The 18,390-nt window shown below is 35.6% G+C and overlaps 5 protein-coding genes across 7 annotated transcripts; 4 read left to right on the top strand and 1 right to left on the bottom strand.

Annotated features, from left to right (window-relative positions):
• On the top strand, positions 1-10,292 carry LOC105203333 (zinc finger protein 595). 3 transcript variants are annotated; one of them, XM_039458355.1, is made up of 6 exons: positions 1-380; positions 461-607; positions 1,204-1,299; positions 1,375-1,442; positions 4,732-5,661; positions 6,368-10,292. In XM_039458355.1, exons 1-6 carry the CDS (start codon positions 51-53, stop codon positions 7,419-7,421), a joined length of 2,625 nt encoding a protein of 874 aa, XP_039314289.1. In that variant the 5' UTR covers positions 1-50; the 3' UTR covers positions 7,422-10,292. The 3 variants fall into 3 exon arrangements, with proteins under 3 accessions (XP_039314289.1, XP_011170424.1, XP_025988786.1); XM_011172122.3 differs by lacking the exon at positions 4,732-5,661 and having other exon boundaries at positions 6,368-8,671; XM_026133001.2 differs by lacking the exons at positions 4,732-5,661; positions 6,368-10,292 and adding an exon at positions 2,244-3,296.
• On the top strand, positions 3,496-4,759 carry LOC120359704 (zinc finger protein 836-like). Its single transcript, XM_039458361.1, has one exon. The coding sequence runs from the start codon at positions 3,523-3,525 to the stop codon at positions 4,717-4,719; it is 1,197 nt and encodes a 398-aa protein (XP_039314295.1). The 5' UTR covers positions 3,496-3,522; the 3' UTR covers positions 4,720-4,759.
• Positions 10,293-11,436: 1,144 nt separating the features above from the next.
• On the top strand, positions 11,437-12,715 carry LOC105203312 (putative zinc finger protein 840). Its single transcript, XM_011172092.3, has 2 exons — positions 11,437-12,204; positions 12,290-12,715. The coding sequence occupies exons 1-2, from the start codon at positions 11,889-11,891 to the stop codon at positions 12,409-12,411; spliced, it is 438 nt and encodes a 145-aa protein (XP_011170394.1). The 5' UTR covers positions 11,437-11,888; the 3' UTR covers positions 12,412-12,715.
• A 634-nt stretch (positions 12,716-13,349) lies between these two features.
• LOC105203303 (aminopeptidase NAALADL1) lies at positions 13,350-16,598 on the top strand. The gene is made up of 7 exons (XM_011172083.3): positions 13,350-14,405; positions 14,574-14,701; positions 14,962-15,183; positions 15,253-15,410; positions 15,713-15,908; positions 15,997-16,078; positions 16,270-16,598. Exons 1-7 carry the CDS (start codon positions 14,128-14,130, stop codon positions 16,478-16,480), a joined length of 1,275 nt encoding a protein of 424 aa, XP_011170385.1. The 5' UTR covers positions 13,350-14,127; the 3' UTR covers positions 16,481-16,598.
• A 259-nt stretch (positions 16,599-16,857) lies between these two features.
• On the bottom strand, positions 16,858-18,093 carry LOC105203293. The gene is made up of 2 exons (XM_011172071.3): positions 17,855-18,093; positions 16,858-17,715 (listed from the first exon to the last, which is right to left on the bottom strand). Exons 1-2 carry the CDS (start codon positions 18,005-18,007, stop codon positions 17,359-17,361), a joined length of 510 nt encoding a protein of 169 aa, XP_011170373.2. The 5' UTR covers positions 18,008-18,093; the 3' UTR covers positions 16,858-17,358.
• Positions 18,094-18,390: the final 297 nt, after the last annotated feature.

Consider the following 18,390-nt stretch of genomic DNA (forward strand, 5'->3'; position numbering starts at 1 on the left):
CTAATCTTTGTTGACTGCGTGCCAGACACGTGGTCGTCTTCTTCGTCGGCATGGAGTCCAGCTCGATACCGTCGGAAATGGATTCCCCCGGCGAAGATATCATGCTGATGGAGACCGTGAAGAGAATAGTGACGCATGAAGGACGCAATGAGTCAGAGGAGACCTTCTTCCTGATATCACAGAATCAGGCGGTGCAGTATCCCGAGGGGCCGAACGTCGAGGAAACGGTGTCCCACACGCATCAGACGGACGTTGCGCTAGAGTGGATACGCCTCTGCAGGATATGCGCCAACTCGAGCGACCACACGATACCCATCTTCGAGGGCTACGGAGCGCAGCATGACCTGTCCACCAAAATACTCAAGTACTTGCCGATACACGTGTGTATAGTAAACACTAAAGTTTCAGTTCAACATACATTTGATGGACACGTTGCTCATCCGTTGATTGCTCTTCACAGATATCCGAAAGCGACACTCTGCCATTACAATTGTGCGAGAATTGTGCGAACCTCCTGATGGCCTGGCACGAGTTAAGCGTGGGATGCCTGAATGCGGAGAGGAAGCTGCTGGAGCTGCAGGATGCACAACTGCAAGAGAAGCAGCAGGTGAGATTAAGGAATGGATTCAAAGTTATAAAGTTATCCAGATAACACACATGTTTAAGGAATGTCTAAAAGATATTTTTAAGATATCTTTTAGACATGTACTGTTGTTTGGGTAATTAGCAATTTTCTCTTTGTTTCATCAATAGATTAATCTCGATTTATCTGTTACCTTTTCTTTTCATTTTAAGAATTAGAAAAAGGTAAGGAATAAGTTAAAACAAGATTACAGTTACTCCACTATTAATGGAAATGGACATTATCAATATTTCTACTTTATTACAAGATTTCAGATAAAACGAGTATAAGATAAATTGAGGATTTATATTGCCATTTTTAGAATTTTAATGTATACTTCTTTGCTTTGATTTAACTCTCTGTTTTCACTCTCATTGTCATGTTATATCGTATTCATTAAGCTTTTTTAATCTACTAATCCTAAATAATTTTATACCTTGCTTTAAAAAACATGTTCCTATCTATTTTTTCCCATTTTGTCGCTTTCCAAATTTCTCAATTTCTTGCCTTCTGATTCATCTTTCATAATTACATACAATATTCTAATTATATTCTAACTACCCTTTACAAATATTTTTCAGTATTACAATCCTACTTCTTTGGATAATATAGAACTGACTACGCCAATACTTACAACAGCCAGCACAACTATTGCATCTAATATCACAAACTCACCAGTAAGTACAATAAATTTGTAAAATACTTTAATCCTTTTATACATTCAAAAATTTAATTGAAATTTTTTATTGCAGCCAAATCAGCAGGACAATGATGACAAAAATGGAGTTTGTGATACAGAAAAAATTTATAAATCTAACAGGTAATAATTCCATATTTTCACCATTTGTTAATTCTGAAATGCTACTAACGTTCACATAAATGTTAATTCAACTTTCATACAGTTTTGGTAAGTAAAGTTAGCTTTTGATAGCTTAAAATAATATTTAATAAGATTTTGTGTTACTGTAAAACAGAGTTTATTTAATTATTCTAACAATAATCTATAAAGTTGTAATGTATTAGACACTGGCGTAAAAAAGTATTAAAAAAATTTTTAATTATGTGAATAAATCTTCACTCAAAGAAGTATTAATATAAGATAAATATAAATAGCATTTCAGGATTAACTATACAAAAAGAACAAAAGTTCTCTCATGCGCTATCTGTTCCCTCTTTGCACATGATAGATATATATTTAGAATGTAGATAATAGAATATTAGAATATGACAATAAAATATGTATCACGTAGAGCTTGTTAAATATTTTTTGTGTATCTTACGAAAAGATGAAGATTATTCGGCATCGAATACTTACGAGCAATCGTAACACATATTTTAATAATGAACTATGAACTCTCGCTGAGTAATTTTTTAAATAAAAAATGAAAAAAAAACCATTTGCCGGCATTGAATACGTCAAGAAATTTTTTGCAGCAGCTTAACGAAAGATTTCGAGCAGAGCATAGAAAGAAAAAGGCAATGCGCCAGAACAGCCGGGGTGGTTGGTTTTAATGATTATCTAGAAAAAACGAGCAGCTGTGATAATCGACCCAAAATCACAATCATCTGCGTCGTGCCGCGCAATCACAAAACCTGGAGTCAAGTTTCGGCTATTTTGCAGGTCGTGCGACGTCCGGACACCGTTTAGAGTGTCCCCGGACACACCGAAAACAATTTGGAAGCCAAACAGGCAGCCGAGAATGCGCAACCTGACAAAGCTGAGCGCGACGGCCGAGGACTCCGACTCGGTTTGGATTGCCGTCATGGACACGGCGCACGATCAACCATCTACCGTGTCTGAGCAGCTGGAGAGTAACGATTTGAACAAATTGGACGTCAAAGTGAAGAGAGAACAAATTGCGACGTCGTGCTCTATAAAAAATTCCAAAATCAACAACGAGTCACAGACAATCACTGTCGCACACGAGGAGATGAAAAGTGAAGTAGATCAAATCTCGGATGACGATTCGATGCATTTGGCACTTAATGACGAAAAGGACGATAAAGTTCTGTGTGAAATTCTCAAAAAAACGTTACACAGACAGGTGTTCCAATGCGCCGAATGCAGCAGGTGCTTTAAACTGAAGGACTCATATCTACGACACATGAGGATTCATAAGGATGAACGACCCTTCACGTGTCATGTGTGCGGTAAACAGTTTCGCGACTCTGGCGGACTGACCAGGCACCTCAAGGATGTGCATGCGAAGCTGAAGAACTTCACGTGCGACCTGTGCGGCAAATCGTTCGCATCTAAGGCAACGCGTGACGATCACCGGCGCACGCACACTGGCGAACGACCATACATCTGTGATTCGTGCGGAAAGACCTTCAAGTCTAAAGCGTCCTTGTACATCCATAGCAAGTTACATACTGATGAGTTTCCGCATCCATGTTCATATTGCAGTAAGCGGTTTCGCCGGCGACAAGAAGTGTTGGCCCACATAACCACGCACACTGGCGAGAAGAATCACACCTGCGACGTGTGCGAGAGGAAGTTCCGAGTCAAGTCCGAACTCGCGCGGCACAAGCTCATCCACTCCGAGAGTAAGCCGTTTGTCTGCGGCAAGTGCGGTTTCGCATTTCGACAGAAGCGCTACTTAAACAATCACATTAAGAGCCGGCACAACGAATCTCTGCGAGCTTCCTAACGATAAGGAGTATGGTTAATAATAGAAATTTATGCTGAACGTGCGACATCGCCTTCTCTTTTTTTGACTCTTGTCTCCTCTATGTAGACACGACCGTTCGTCATCGCACTTACGACGAAATCGATTCAAACCTACCGCCTTTGTTGTTTTTCCAGGTGTGAGCTGGCAGAGGAGAGATCTTTCGTGACATGCCACTCCTCATATAGCGCTGCACCATGGGCGAATAATGCCAAGATAAAGTACGAAAGCATGACACTGATTACAGAGGACGTTAAAGAAATTTCAGAAAAAAAGACAAACAATTCATCGAATAACTGCAACGCACTGAAATACGATGGAAAAATGAACTTGAATGTCTCGAGATATCAAGAAAATAAACCCACAATTCCACAGTTAACGAGTAAATCTATAAAAAAAGATTATATTTGTGATAGTTGCCAACGTGTCTTCCAAAGAAAACACCATTTAATACGCCACATGACAGACTGCAAACATCACGATTTAACCAACGAAAAAAATTCGTCAAAAATGCGCACTAAAATAACAGAAAAGAAAAAGAAAACGGATGGTAGTACGTTAAATGAAAAAGACCGAGTAGTAGAAGATATTAAGAATACAAGCGACGATGAAGAACGTTGTCTTCCATCAGTAAAACAATCCAAAATTTATCCATGCGGCTATTGCGAGCACACTGCGGAGAAGAGGAAACTATTGAAAACCCATCTGGCAGAGGCGCATCCTGAGATCACGAAAAAAAATAAGAAGTCCTTCGTAGTGACAGAGACGGTGCTGCGTGCCCGGATGGAGCATGACGGTAAGGTGTATTATCATTGCGGTGAGTGTGGCAAGAATCTGAATTCGCCGTATACCTTCTACTGGCACCTACGCATCCACACAGGCGAGCGGACGTTTACTTGTCACCTGTGCGGCAAGCGTTTTCGCGTGAACCAGGGTCTGACACGACACCTGAAGGAGACTCATGCTGGCATCAAAAACGTACCATGCGATGTATGCGGCCGCATGTTTTCGACGCGGCGGAACGTCGAGGACCACAGACGCATCCACACCGGCGAGCGACCGTACGTCTGTAACATCTGTGGCAAGACATTCAAACAGAAGGCCTCTCTGTTCGTGCACAATCGCACGCATACAGACGTGTTCCCTTTCAAATGCAGTCACTGCGGCCAGACCTTCCGCACGCGTCCGCCACTAATGGTGCACATCACCAAACACACTGGTGAGAAACCGCACGCGTGCGACGTATGTGGCCGTCGCTTCCGCATCAAGTATGAGTTAAAGCGGCATCGACTTATCCATTCCGACGAAAAACCCTGGCGCTGCACCGACTGCAGCCTCTCGTTCCGCCAGAAACGCTACTTAGTTAATCATAAGAAGCTCAATCACGAACCGCCACGCAGTTCGGCCACCCCTCAAGTAACGGGCTGACTCTCTTTTCAGATGGACGCGTCAAGTGTCGAAAGATGAATCGGAGAGGTACACACAAATCAATTCGCCAAGGAATGAGCGGTCTGAAGAACATATTAATATCGAGGAGACTCGATTGACGATATCCAGCGAAAAAAGCCTTTCATTAACGCATTCCGCTGATTTTGATGAAAAATTGGAAAGGGCCAATTCGACAGACTCTCATTCGAACAATTCTGGGCAAGTACAAAAGTCTCAAGAAAAACACACCATAGACTATCAAGGATGTACGAAACGATTGAAACATTTATCGGGACAACATGCTGAATCAATTCGCTCGAAGATGACGGAAGATAGTGGATGTGCCTCTCACAAGTGTGAAGAATGTGGGAAAGTTCTCTCCACGTCGTACAATTTACTAATTCATCGCAATATTCATACCGGCATGCGGCCCTATATTTGTACCATTTGCGACAAAAGCTTCCGATCGGCGTCCGGTCTGAACAGGCACGTGCGCGACGTTCACGACAGAGTTAAGAATTTCGCCTGCGATATATGCGGCCGTCATTTTGCCTCAAAAGCGTCGAGGGACGAGCACAGACGTATACATTCCGGCGAGAGACCCCACGTGTGCGAGACCTGCGGTAAGTCCTTCAAGCAGAAGGCGTCTTTACACGTGCACCGACTCTATCATTCTCAAGTCCTGCCGCATCGTTGCGCTCTATGCGATCGCGGTTTCAGGAGGAAGCAGGAATTGGATAAACACGTGTCCTGGCATTCCGATCGAAAACCGTACGCCTGCGATATTTGCAACGAGCGTTTCCGCAGCAAAGGCTGCGTCGCTCGTCATCGACACACTCATACCGTTCAGCGCTCACACGTTTGCGCGATCTGCGGCGCTAAGTTTACTCAGGAGCGATATCTGAAGAGACACTGTGATAGTTTACACACATCTGTAGGAACGTAAACGTGAGAAATTTGATTGTTTCTGGATGTGTCTGAACGAACAATCGCGACTAATCAGATTAGTATACGCACACTGTCGAAATATCTCGTTTATCAGGCTCGTAAAACAAATCAAAAACATATCTGTGCCACAAAGAATCACAAACGTCTAATCAATGTAAATCACTAGTACAAAAGGTGATGAAAGTAACAATGCTTTCCAATTCTTTTACAAGTTTATGGTAAAAACCATAAAAATAGAGATAAATAAGGATTGAATAAATATCTAACCAGATATGTATAGAATAACTAGAAATAGCAGTACGGATGGAAATTCTGGATGGAAAGAAATTTAATATCTGATCTTTCTCGAGTTCGTCAAATAATACCAGAAAGAACAAAAAAAGCTGTAAGTAAATTTTATGAAATATATTTTACAGTTATTAAAGAAAAATAACAAATGTATCGGCTTATAAATTTTAGAGAGATCAAAAATTTTTAATTTTAATTTCATCTGTAAAATTTTATTTGCAGATGAAATTTTTTTCTCTCGTAAACTTTACGATTTTGTAATGTAAATACAGTATATGGGACTAAAAGAATATTCATTAAATTATTTGTGTTTTAAATATCCTTTATATTTATAATATAGAAAATATGTAATAATAAAAATATAAACAAATATGTGTATTGGATAATAAATGAATACTTTTTATTTTTACAGATTGAAGAATCAAATCGTCACCCACGATCAGATAATCGCCCGTAGTCATTCTCGGCGAGCATACAAGACGGGAGAACACCAAAGTAAAATCTATTCAATCCAAACTAAAACGTTCAATGTAGTCGATAGAGATTCAGAGAGTATTATTTCTCCTGCAGATAATATTGATAATAAATTAACCGAACGTTTATCTCCCACAAGTACATCTTCTGAAATATGCTTGTCAGATAAGTTAATGAATGATGCAAAAAAGAAAAGTATCGAAGACAAAGGTTCTAATTCTGCTAGTCAGATGCAAGCAAGTTGTGCGAAAAGGACAAAGACCACGCGGGATACGCAGCAGGAAGCTGTAACTAAAGTGAGCAAATCCAATGAACATTTGGAGAAGAATGTCCAACAATCCAAATGCAAAAAAACTACCTGCACTAGTCCGACAATGGTCTGCAAATCTTGTAACAAGAAGTTTTGCTCGCGGAAAAGTTATTGGGCCCACGTACGTACGCACTCTGGCGAGAAATCATACACGTGTCACATCTGCGGGAAACAATTTGTTCAGAGTGGCAGTCTATATTATCACCTGAAACACGTGCACGACGGCGTGAAGAATCACACTTGTGATATATGTGGTCGCAGCTTCGCTATGAAAACTGCCATGGAAGACCATCGACGTATCCATACTGGTGAACGTCCATATGTATGCCACACTTGTGGCAAAACGTTCAAAACCAAGGCGTCCCTCTACATACACAGTAAAACCCATACAGATGAGTTTCCGCATAAGTGCACCTATTGCGGCAAGAGATTCCGCTGGAGACAACAAATGCTGGGTCACTTGACAGTGCACACGGGCGAAAAGAATCATACGTGCGACGTATGTGGCAAGGGTTTTGGCGTGAAGAATGATCTGACCAGGCACAAACGTGTGCATTCGGAGGAGAAGCCATATACATGTCAACAATGCGGTATCAGCTTCGGGCAGAAACGTTATCTCAAAAGTCACGAACGCTTAAAATTAGGGACGTGCGGGTTACTCGCAAAATTCAAGACGAATTGAGTCTGATTAGTCTCCTCAAATATGAGTTGAAGTAAGATAAATAAAAACTTTGAATAATGCAAACGTTCCTGATATTAAAAAGTTTAAGTTGTTTGAAAAATTTGTGATAATTACAAGTATTCATGTAAACCTTGATTACAGGATAGTCTATTAATAATGTTACATTAGAGGAAAGATAATTTTAAATAAAGTATGAAATAGAATCATGTTATAAATATGAAGTAGAATCTTTTTTTGACATGAAATTTTGCTTTGATAAGTAAGAATACATTATGTTTTAAATTTGTATGACTTTTAGTAATAATATGCCATGGTAATAGTTAATTATAAATAATACAATTATTAATTAGTCAATTTTAATTTTAATATTGATTATTAAATTAATCATGAATTAAAAACTATGATTATTTATTAATTGATAAAAAATGGTATATTTTATATATGATATGTATGTATGTGGATGTGTATATAAATTGTAATATTTATTTTATGTAAGGATTACTGATATTATACAACTTAATTTTTATAAAAACAATGATTAAAAAGGCCTTTGATAACGATTCTCAATGCGTACTAGCATATAACAACTAATTTAATTAAAAAAGCACAAGGTGCTGCATTTCAAATTTGAGAAATGTTAGAAGAAACATTTGAATATACATAATAACTTCCACAAATTTTCTTCACATAGAATTATTCGTTTTCAATTTGTACCTATAAATAAAAAGAATAATGTAATAAGAACAAAAAATGTAATATAACATGTAGTGTATGCATGTGAATAGGTTTCTTGTATACATTATTAACGTGCATAGAATTTTACTATGAAAAATATTTTTTTATCATAAACAAAGACACAAGATTATTGGAAACATAATAACTGCATATTGCATTCGTGTAAAACATGTTAGAAATTTTTCTGAACGTACGTATATAGACTTTACTAAATTTTACATTACAGTTATTTTGTGCATTATACCTGAGGAAAAAATGTTTTATATATAATTATATATAATGATTACATGAAATTATGTGCAATCACATAATTATATATATATAATTTTTCAAAAGATATAGTGTACTAAATCAATCTCATGACGTGTGATATTTAGATAAAATTTTTTTTCTTACTATTAAGTAAACCAAACAGAAATATAGATAGATACACACACACAAGAAAACATTCCTATATATGTAAAACTTTGTACATAAATCAAAAATGACTGAAAAATAAAAATCTGGCAAATTAATCATTTTAATAGAAAATCATTAATTGTCATCAATAAAAATCAACATTTCAAATATTTTCTGCAATATCCCATTACATGTTTACTTCTTAATAAAATATTTAACAAAAGAGTTATATTTTACTTAGATATTTAAATAACTAAGACGCGCATTCCTTATACTTTGAAAAAAATTATATGCAAGATGCTCATGGTGGATTGCATAAATTCGTTGCATAAATAAAATAAATTTTATTTATGTATCTTTTAAATATGTTATGCAGTACTACTATATTCTCTTACAATTAGATATTTCAGAAAGATGTCTTAAAGACATAGAAACTATGTCTTAAATGGTAATTAAATCAAAGACTTTTTCTATAATTTAAAAATAAATTAATAATGAACTTTCAACGGATAATATTTATGAAAAATGATCTCTCTCCAATACGTAAAAAATACATACATATTTCAATGACTTAAGTGTTTGCAAGTGTTATAATTAGAACAATATTACACATACGACGATAACAATTTATAAATAAATCACTGCCATTGCAACATGCACGACCACAATAGAAAGCAGACATAAAGATACTGAATGAGCCCATGTTCTGCTCTTTGACGTTTTCACAATAAAAGAGCTGCCTAATTTGGATAATTATCTATACAGTCACATTAATCAGTAATCGAAAATTTACACAGTTTATCTAGTGATAATATTTATAAAAGCAATACAACGTTTGCGTACAAACGTACATATAAACATGATTGATTTGTTTCTAAATGTGTTTGAGAGAGAGAGAGAGAGAGATATGAAAACAATTCATATACGTTCCTAGCAAGTTCAAGTTTAATATTGTAGAGTTCCTTGAGTTCATCAGCTGTACGTACTGTAACATTGGGTTTCCTTTCACAATTTCTTTTGCAATTTAAATTTTAAAAGAAATTGAATATTACGGCTTGAGTTTTTATAGTATATATACATATCACGAGAAAACTTGGTCACAAGAGACGAAAAGTATGAAAATCTGACCTCGGAAAAAAGTTAAAAAGGTAAAAAGATTGAGAAAAAATCTAATGAAATTAGCATCCACTTGTCACAAAAGTGTAACTTTTTTTTTTAAAGAAATTTATATTAAAAATGGAAACGACATCAATAGGAGCTAGGAAGCGCGGAGCAGATCAGAATCTTCTACACTTTATCCATATGATTCGAAATCGAAATATCTGTGGCATATGTAATCTTCAGTTTATCACAAAGGAGCTTTTGAACGAACACATGCAAAATCATACGTCTTTCACGTGCGATTGCTGTAAAAAAATCTGCGACACTTGGTCATTATTACAACAGCATTATCATTCAGTTCACGAAGGCATGGTATTCTGTCCTTATTGCTATAAAATGCATTCCAATTATTGGAGGTTGAAACTGCACTGGAGAATGCACGGTAAGAAAATGTATCTTTGGTATTTGCATTAAACAATTTTTCGAAATAAACATATTGCATAATGAAATTGCGTTTATACATAGAGCCGCACGAGTGCGAACTATGTTACGAAACGTTTCATACATCGTCAGATTTGAGGGAACATCACCTCTCGCTGCATCGCGATGTACCACTCAACTTGTCATTTTGTCCAATAGAAAAAAAAAAAATAGAATTACAAGGAATAATACACGAAGAAGGCGTTTATATTGATTTGTTTGTGTCAAAAATTATCAATGTCATTAAAAATAGCTTTTTATAAAAAATATTATAAATTATGGTATTTTAAAGAGCATATGTATTTCACGAATGTTGTCTCGCTAGAATTTAGCAGGATAAATTAATGACTCTCCAACAAGTAAGGTGTCGTCAAATGACGTTATTAATAACATTCTTAACGTCAATAAGACATCATTGAGATGTCATCTTGTTTACTGGATCATTAGTGACGTTTTCAAATGTAATGTGGGTTTTTACTCTTGACTGTCATTAAATCCATGGCAAGGTTGGATAATATATATAGTAATATATATATAGTAATATATTTATTTTTCATTGAATTAAGTTAAAGTTAATTTAGTTAGCTTATAAAACTAATTTAGTTACTATTAAAACTCAATGAGAATTACGTTAAGATTAAATTAAATTATATTAAAAGTAATTTTGCATTATTCATATTAAATAAGAAATTCGTAACTTTTTAAATTAGATAATTCAAAGTTTTTTAAAAAAACTTTGAGTAAAATTTAAAGTTAAATTACTCAAAACAAAATGGATCGTCATATTTAATATTTTAATATTTTGTGTGTAAATTAAGTTTACATGAAATAACAAAGAAATATTGCTTGTGCGGAAATATATTTTTTTCTTTTATATAAATTTTTAACCTAGGAAAAAATTAATAAATTAAAGTTTATGTTTTAAAAAACTAATTAAAGTTAAAAATTAAATTATTTAAAATTAACTCAAGTTATAAGTTTAAAATTAAGTTAACTTAAAACTCATAAACTTTTTAACTTTATTTTTTAATTTTTAACTTTTTAGTACATATTATTATCCAACCCTGGATCATGATAATCAATATAACAAATTTATATTTATAATAATTTTGTAAATATATATAGAAACGTACATATGTATCTTAAATAGAAACGTATATATGTAAAAATTTGCAATTAAAGATTGATTACGGATAATAAAAATCGTAATTTTTTTTCTTATAGAGTGGATTTTATAAATATCTTTCACAATAGTTTTATTTCTCCTTCCTAATTAAATATTACAGTTTGCTGTATTTCGGTAATATTTAAAACAGTTTGAATAAATAAATCTTGATAAGTGTAAATATCTTGATATTTACACTTCGATATTTGTAACGAAGCACTCAAACAGAATTTGTTTATTTTTAAAAGTTAAAATATACAGAAGATATGTATTTAAACAGGGTACAAGAGAAAAAAACGTAAACATTCCGTATCGATCAAATTCAATAGCTCAGAGCTCTTCGAGTCCATCAACATGCAGCATTACGTGACTATCCGATTTTGCAATTTGGATCGCAAAATTGAATATTGACACGAGATTTTGTATATTCAACATCAAAACATCTATCACATATATGCAGAGTTGGAAATAAGACAAGTTACCTACCGGAAAAAGGATCAAGAAATAAAAGCTACGAGATACATCTACTTGTCACTGGTGACGTTATTTTCCCAAAGGAAAATTGTACTGAAACATCACCGTCTACCATGGGTGCGGTCTTGACGAGAAATAGAGAGAGCAAAAAATATTCCAAACTTCTACGTACTATCGTTATGATTCGAAGCCGAAACATCTGCTACAAATGTCACATTCATTTTAATACGAAGGTAGATATGGACGAGCATATGCAAAGGACCCATGCAGAGACAACCTATGTGTGTAATTATTGCGGTTTAATTTACGTGACTTGGTCGAAATTCGAGGAACATATTTATGTATTTCACAATGACATGGCATTTTGTTCTTATTGCTATAGAGCGTTTAGTGACTATTCGAGTTTGCTTCTACATTGGAAAACACACGGTAAGAAGAGCTATAGCTTTGCCTACATACGAACAATTTTTATAGGGATCGAATGTTCTAATATATATAAAGAATTTCCATACAGAACCAATCGAGTGCGGGATATGCGACGATACGTTTGTTACACTACCAGATTTGAAGAATCATCATGCTACATTGCATGGAAACGTACCATTCGGACGAAAACTATCATTTTTTCGACGTTGAACAGGATAAAAAAACAAAATTAAAAGGCACAAATACACCGGAAGAGCTTTTATACCTACTTCTCCTTCTGTCGATTACATTCAGAAATGTATTCGTAAACTTATCAGAAATTGCCTCTTATAAAAAATATATTAATTTAGATTACATATATTTTATAGATATTAAACTGTCCTGACTTGTAATGACGTAGATACTTTAAAATATGATATATTTCATTATTTTTTACTATTATTACATCGTAATACTTAATGTTATTTGAAGAAAAACGTATATTTATATATACTTGAGAGTAAATAAATTTTTTTTTAATAAAATGAACAAGTGTCATGTCTGTATTAAGCTAGACTTTTGTAACAATTTCTGTTTAACTAACGATAATCTTTAATCGTTGGATTCATATCGATCAGTAATCGCACATTCATATGATTAGCAACTCTCATCCAGAAGTTTGTTCAGGATTTAAGAAAGGACTTCCAATATAACGGATGGTACATTGTCACTAATGTGCGTGAAAAGTTTGTATATACTTCGAAAGTTCGCACAGAAGGCGCTATAGTTGGAACAACCTTGCACGCGTACGTAATACATCGAAAACTATTTATAAATGAAACACCGCCATCGTTATTATTGCTCGAAATAAGTTGCCCAACATGCAACGTCCACATCTCTGACGTTTTGTGTCCAGGAAACATGTTTTAGTATTGTATTTTCCAAGTAGATTTCTAATTTCGTCACAAACGCTTTTGTCCCAAATAACTGTCTTAAATTTAAAAATATGCGAAATATCTTTAAGTTTCTGACAACTCTGTCTTTTTCTTCGATAATTCAATCTTTGGATTTCAAAATTACCTTTTTGTTAAAAATTTCTCGAGCTACTTAAAAAAATAAATTAACATTTGCTGTCTACATTTAAGTATTTTAGTGTCAATGGCGAATAATAAATTGGATAAATTTCTGAAATTCTCATTGAATGAAAACCAAGTGCGAACTCGATCGATAAGAATATATTCGACGTTATATTGTTTATGTTTTTCCTTCATTTTACTTCCCTATTTTTCTTCGCGGAAGGGAGCGGAGATGAGGAAAGCGCGCGCACGCTCTTAACGCGAGAATAAAATAAACGAGACGTCGAAGAGGCGGTCTGTAAAATATATCTTCAGGATCCCACGCAATTTGGCGACGACGGAGACAGCGAAAAACGGTCAGCTCTATCGTCTTCACCATCAAAACTAGGCGTTCGATTTTCCTGCGTGAAGCCAGAAGTGTGGTCCAAGTGAACGTGTCGCGTGTTTGTACGATATCATTGAAGATTTATCGCTTTGATAACTATGAATGTTATCAACATATGAATACTGCATTGGTGATCGCTTCAATTAGCGAAATTGGAATCGTCTTCGAGTTTAATCGTATAATTAGGACTGTCGCGCAAATAATATACAGGAACTTGTACGTCATATTATAAAATTTTGTTGATTTGATAAGTTCAGAATTTAATGATGTTCGAGCAATTCGTGATTTAAATTTCGTAGATCTAGAAATGTACAAACGTGAGTGCGTTCAGCTTATCTAAGAAGAATCTAGGTCGTGATTTTCATTTTTCGAAGATGTACAGTATGCGATTGTACGCGAAGAAGGATTTAATCTCACAGGTACGACACGATAAAGGATGATAGGAGGAACCTGCCAGTGATATATTCGAAGAGATTTCCCGCAAAGATGCATCGGGTCCTTAGCTTCCAAATGAGTCGCAATAATGGCGAATCCAGCGAATACGTGACGAAACGATTGTGTTTCTCGTTTCTCTTCTCGGTTGGTTTTCTGTGTCTCCTCTGCGGCTTCCTGCTAGGCCGCTTCGCCGTTGAAAGATCACTGGAGGCTCGGGTGCAGAAAACACGCGGTGAATTGGCTGGAAATGGTCTTCTGAACTTGGAGCATCTTCAGCAATTAGCGTGCCAAGAATTGGAAAAGGCGTCGTTCAACTACGGTCGCACGACGTACGTTGTCTTAATATTTTATTTTTTGTAATCTCTTATATTATCTCACATTATAATATGACAATCGAAATACGATACCATAATTAGATTGGTATTTAACGGAAATTTCCGTTAAAAAGTTATCGAAGTAAATGCTTTTCTAATATATTTTTTGTTATTTTTAATTAGGAATCAGCAGACGTTAGATGAAGATGTACGACACATCACTGGGCTCTTTTCCAATTTGTCGTTCGTTCATAAAGTGTCCAATCATGCATTATGTATTTGTGCGACTGTCCGCGGTTCACGGGAACCAGGTGAGTCTCTCAATAAATTAACGCTTTAATCAGATTTATTCGGATGAAATAAAAAAAAATATTTTTATGGATTTTTAATCAGATTATTCTTTCTTTTTGTATAATAACTTCCTACTTTTTGATATATTTCCAATCTTTAGAACGATCACATTTCAAGCATTTTATTATTGTATATACTTTATTAAGGGAAAAAAAACATCTATCTTCGTTTTTTTCCACTGCACAGGACTTCGTCCATTTATTCTATCGAATTGTTTCAGATAGATATGTTATCTTATCCGTTAGTGAAGACGGTATCGCTATAGCTTTGGAATTGGCGCGAGTCCTAGATAGAATTCATTCAGCATACAATTGGCGACCACGACGAAGCCTGATCTTTTGCGTGTCCCTTGTGTCTTCGGACGTTTGCCCACATGCTCTACCTACGTTCGTGTGGCAAAAAGTCGTGGCTTACGCGGAGATGCACGGTCGTTTCATGCAAGGTTTGCTCAAATTATTTCCATGAACACCTTAAAGAAAATATAAAGTATAAAAAAACTATTTGATTTCAGTTAATAGTCATGTAGCTTTGTCTGGATCGGACATCATGCGATCCATAGCCATCGAAGCTATCAAGACAATGCCCAGCAATAGTAACTGGACATACCTGGAACATGAAGTGTTCGGTCCCCGCCTTTCTTTGGATATTCCGCAAGTGATATTTTCTTTCGTAAGTAGACTTGTTGCACGCAAAGATTTCGCGCTTTCGATCAATGTAAATCATATTTGTTTTCAAATTAATAAAATAGAATTTTATCCAATTATAATTTATAAAATATAATCTTCTTCAAATTATATTTGAGAAAATATAATTTGCATTCTTTATTAGAGATTTTTAAATTAAAATTTAAAATATTTTAATGTTTAAAAAATCTAATAAGATTCTTAAATATTCTGTTGAATATCTATTTGCCTTTGTTTGGCATTAATCAGAAAAATTTCTCTATACTTTCATCTCTTTTGTTCATGCAGAATGATAATACTCCTGTGCACAGTTATCACAATCAAAATTTCCGACTGCGCGACGTAACTCTGGCGCAAATGATTAGCCAAACTATATGGCGACTGTCTGAGAGTACAGTTATTCAATGGGACCCGAGATATTTTAACGAAACTATTAACAGGATATTGGAATCTATCGATACCAACAGGTTTCAAGACGCGAAGGGTATTTTTCGTTTCTTATAATTTTATTGATTCAGCAGTAATGTTAAAAAGTCTAAATTAATCATTGTATTTTTGTGTTGTGCTTTCAGAAAAGCTGAAAAGAACGTTAAGGATACTGCTCACACACGTGAAGGATTTCAATGCAGAAATTGATGCGACAGATAATATCCAGTGAGTATAGTAACTTTAGAATTAATTAATCATTAATAAATAAATAAACTTAATAGTGGTTGCATGAAACCAATAACGTTATTGCGGATATCATGAAAATTACTAGAGTTAAACTTATTGAACAAATTGTCTTAGAACGTGGCATTGCCAAGATTACATGATTATATCTCAGTGAGCATTGTGTGTTCTAGAATGCTGCGCGTGAGGATATGGAACGATCTGCTTCTAGAACTGGACAAGACGCTTTTGTGTCCTGACAAAATCGATTCGCATTCCAGAACCGATCTAGCGACGTTTTACAAGCTATCGCACGAATCCATCGACGAGTCTATCATAATAGCCTATCTCGATCAAATGACGAAATGTTACGAAGACGCTATACAAATTCTGCAGGAAAGATAGAACGAGGAGGCACTGCGAGAAAAAAGAGGATTCGAAAGACTTCAGAAAATATATCGATATTACATTGTTGCGAGACAATGCTTCTTGATGTGCGACAATATATATTTTTCGTTGTTTTCTCAGTCTCATCTATTTTTCAACGCAAAGCAAAGTAAATGGCAAAACGAGTTGAAGTTAATGAATCTTCCAAGAATATCAGTTCGTTTTTATATCGTAAAAAATATACAAAATCGTTTTGGCGTTTACTTTGTTATATAGTCTTATGTTTATTGCCCAATAACATCAGTTGGTGGACATGAAACAAAATATATATCGTTTTGACGTTTACTTTGTTTTATATTGTCTTATTTTTATTACCCAATAACAGTTTCACTGATGGGTATAAAACAAAATATATATTTCTCTTTATAAGTGTCAGAAGTATAAAAGTAACATGTAACACTTATCCATATTCGTACCATATGCTTTCAATATTCCCTATAAAAGTGTCACGTAGAAGTAATGTGGCATAATACTTATTCATATTTTTACACGTATGCTTAACGTATGTTCCAACATCACATCTTTCTCTGGAACTATAAAATTTTATAGAATTTGTATTCATGATTTGTACCTCAAGATACATAATAGACATTCTAGAACCTTTTAAATTACATATTGAATTAAATTAAGTAAGCGTATTAGTTTTTATACAAATTTGGAAGAATCAAACATGATCCACACACCCGAATAATATTGCACTTAACTTCACAAATTGTGAAGCTATTTGTCTAAAATTTGCGTCACACATTCACCAACTCCAACATTAAATGGATCGAAATGCAAGTAAATGTCATAATGTCAAATCTGTGTTCAGACTTTGTCAGCTTGTCTTGATTTTATCGTGCCCCTGCTATACCATATCTTATTTCCTTTTCAAACTGCGACGCGTCGAGGGTACCCTCTATCGCCTCACAATTCGGATTGAAAACAGAATAAGCACTGGGTTCGCCATGTCGCTTCGGCCCAGATCTGGTGTTCAAGCAGACGAAGACCAGAGCCGAGAGCACAAAGTAGACAGCACCGAACTCGTACTCCAATGCAATCATGTATAGGGTAGCCCACAACAAAAAGTATAATAAATAAATTACTCGGTTTAACACTGTGACACGCGACTCCTGCTCTTCCTGGACGTCGTCCTGAAGATTCTCCTGTCTATCCTCCTCGACATCAGCCGATTGTTCGCACAATTTGATCTTTAAACAGAAAAAGAAAGTTATATATTTTTTAGACACAATTTTTCAAACTTTCCCTTCGCCTTTCACCCCTCACGAATCTTAATGACGCGATCGAAGGTAATGAGTTTGTATTTAGAACTACGGCATGTAACCTCACCTGCTCTTCCTCCGTCGATTCTTCGATGGAGGATTTGACATTATTATTACGATTCCATGTCAACATATTTTTCATTACGCCTTTGATCGAATTCATCGTTTCCTCTCTACGCTTTTTGCGTCTATACGCCTCCAATTTCTCCTTCACCGTCATCGCAAGTATTCCGATTTTATTGCGATGTCGGCCAGGTTTGGCGCGTGAGCGCTGGTGAGCGCGTCAGCTGCCAAAGAGGAACCTAGGAGCGACCATACCGACCGGCCTTTTTCTCAAACGTTCGACTGTTGGCACACCTGGCGAAAGGAATGCCGAGAACGCGCGTACACGAATATGCCAACTTCAAATCGTACCTAACCACTTTCGCGCGATTTATTCATCTCGTCGCACACTGTACCGATGATAATTTACGCGAACGTAATGAGGACGAGGCACGAATACCGCGAATTGTAGGGTACAAGTACAAATTGACTCACCATTCGCCGCTGGTTGCTCTGTCTCGACCTCGACTATACAGTTCTCGAATGTTCGATTCCGTCAAG

The sequence above is a fragment of the Solenopsis invicta genome, chromosome 16 (assembly GCF_016802725.1).
Source record: "Solenopsis invicta isolate M01_SB chromosome 16, UNIL_Sinv_3.0, whole genome shotgun sequence".
NCBI classification, from domain to species: domain Eukaryota; kingdom Metazoa; phylum Arthropoda; class Insecta; order Hymenoptera; family Formicidae; genus Solenopsis; species Solenopsis invicta.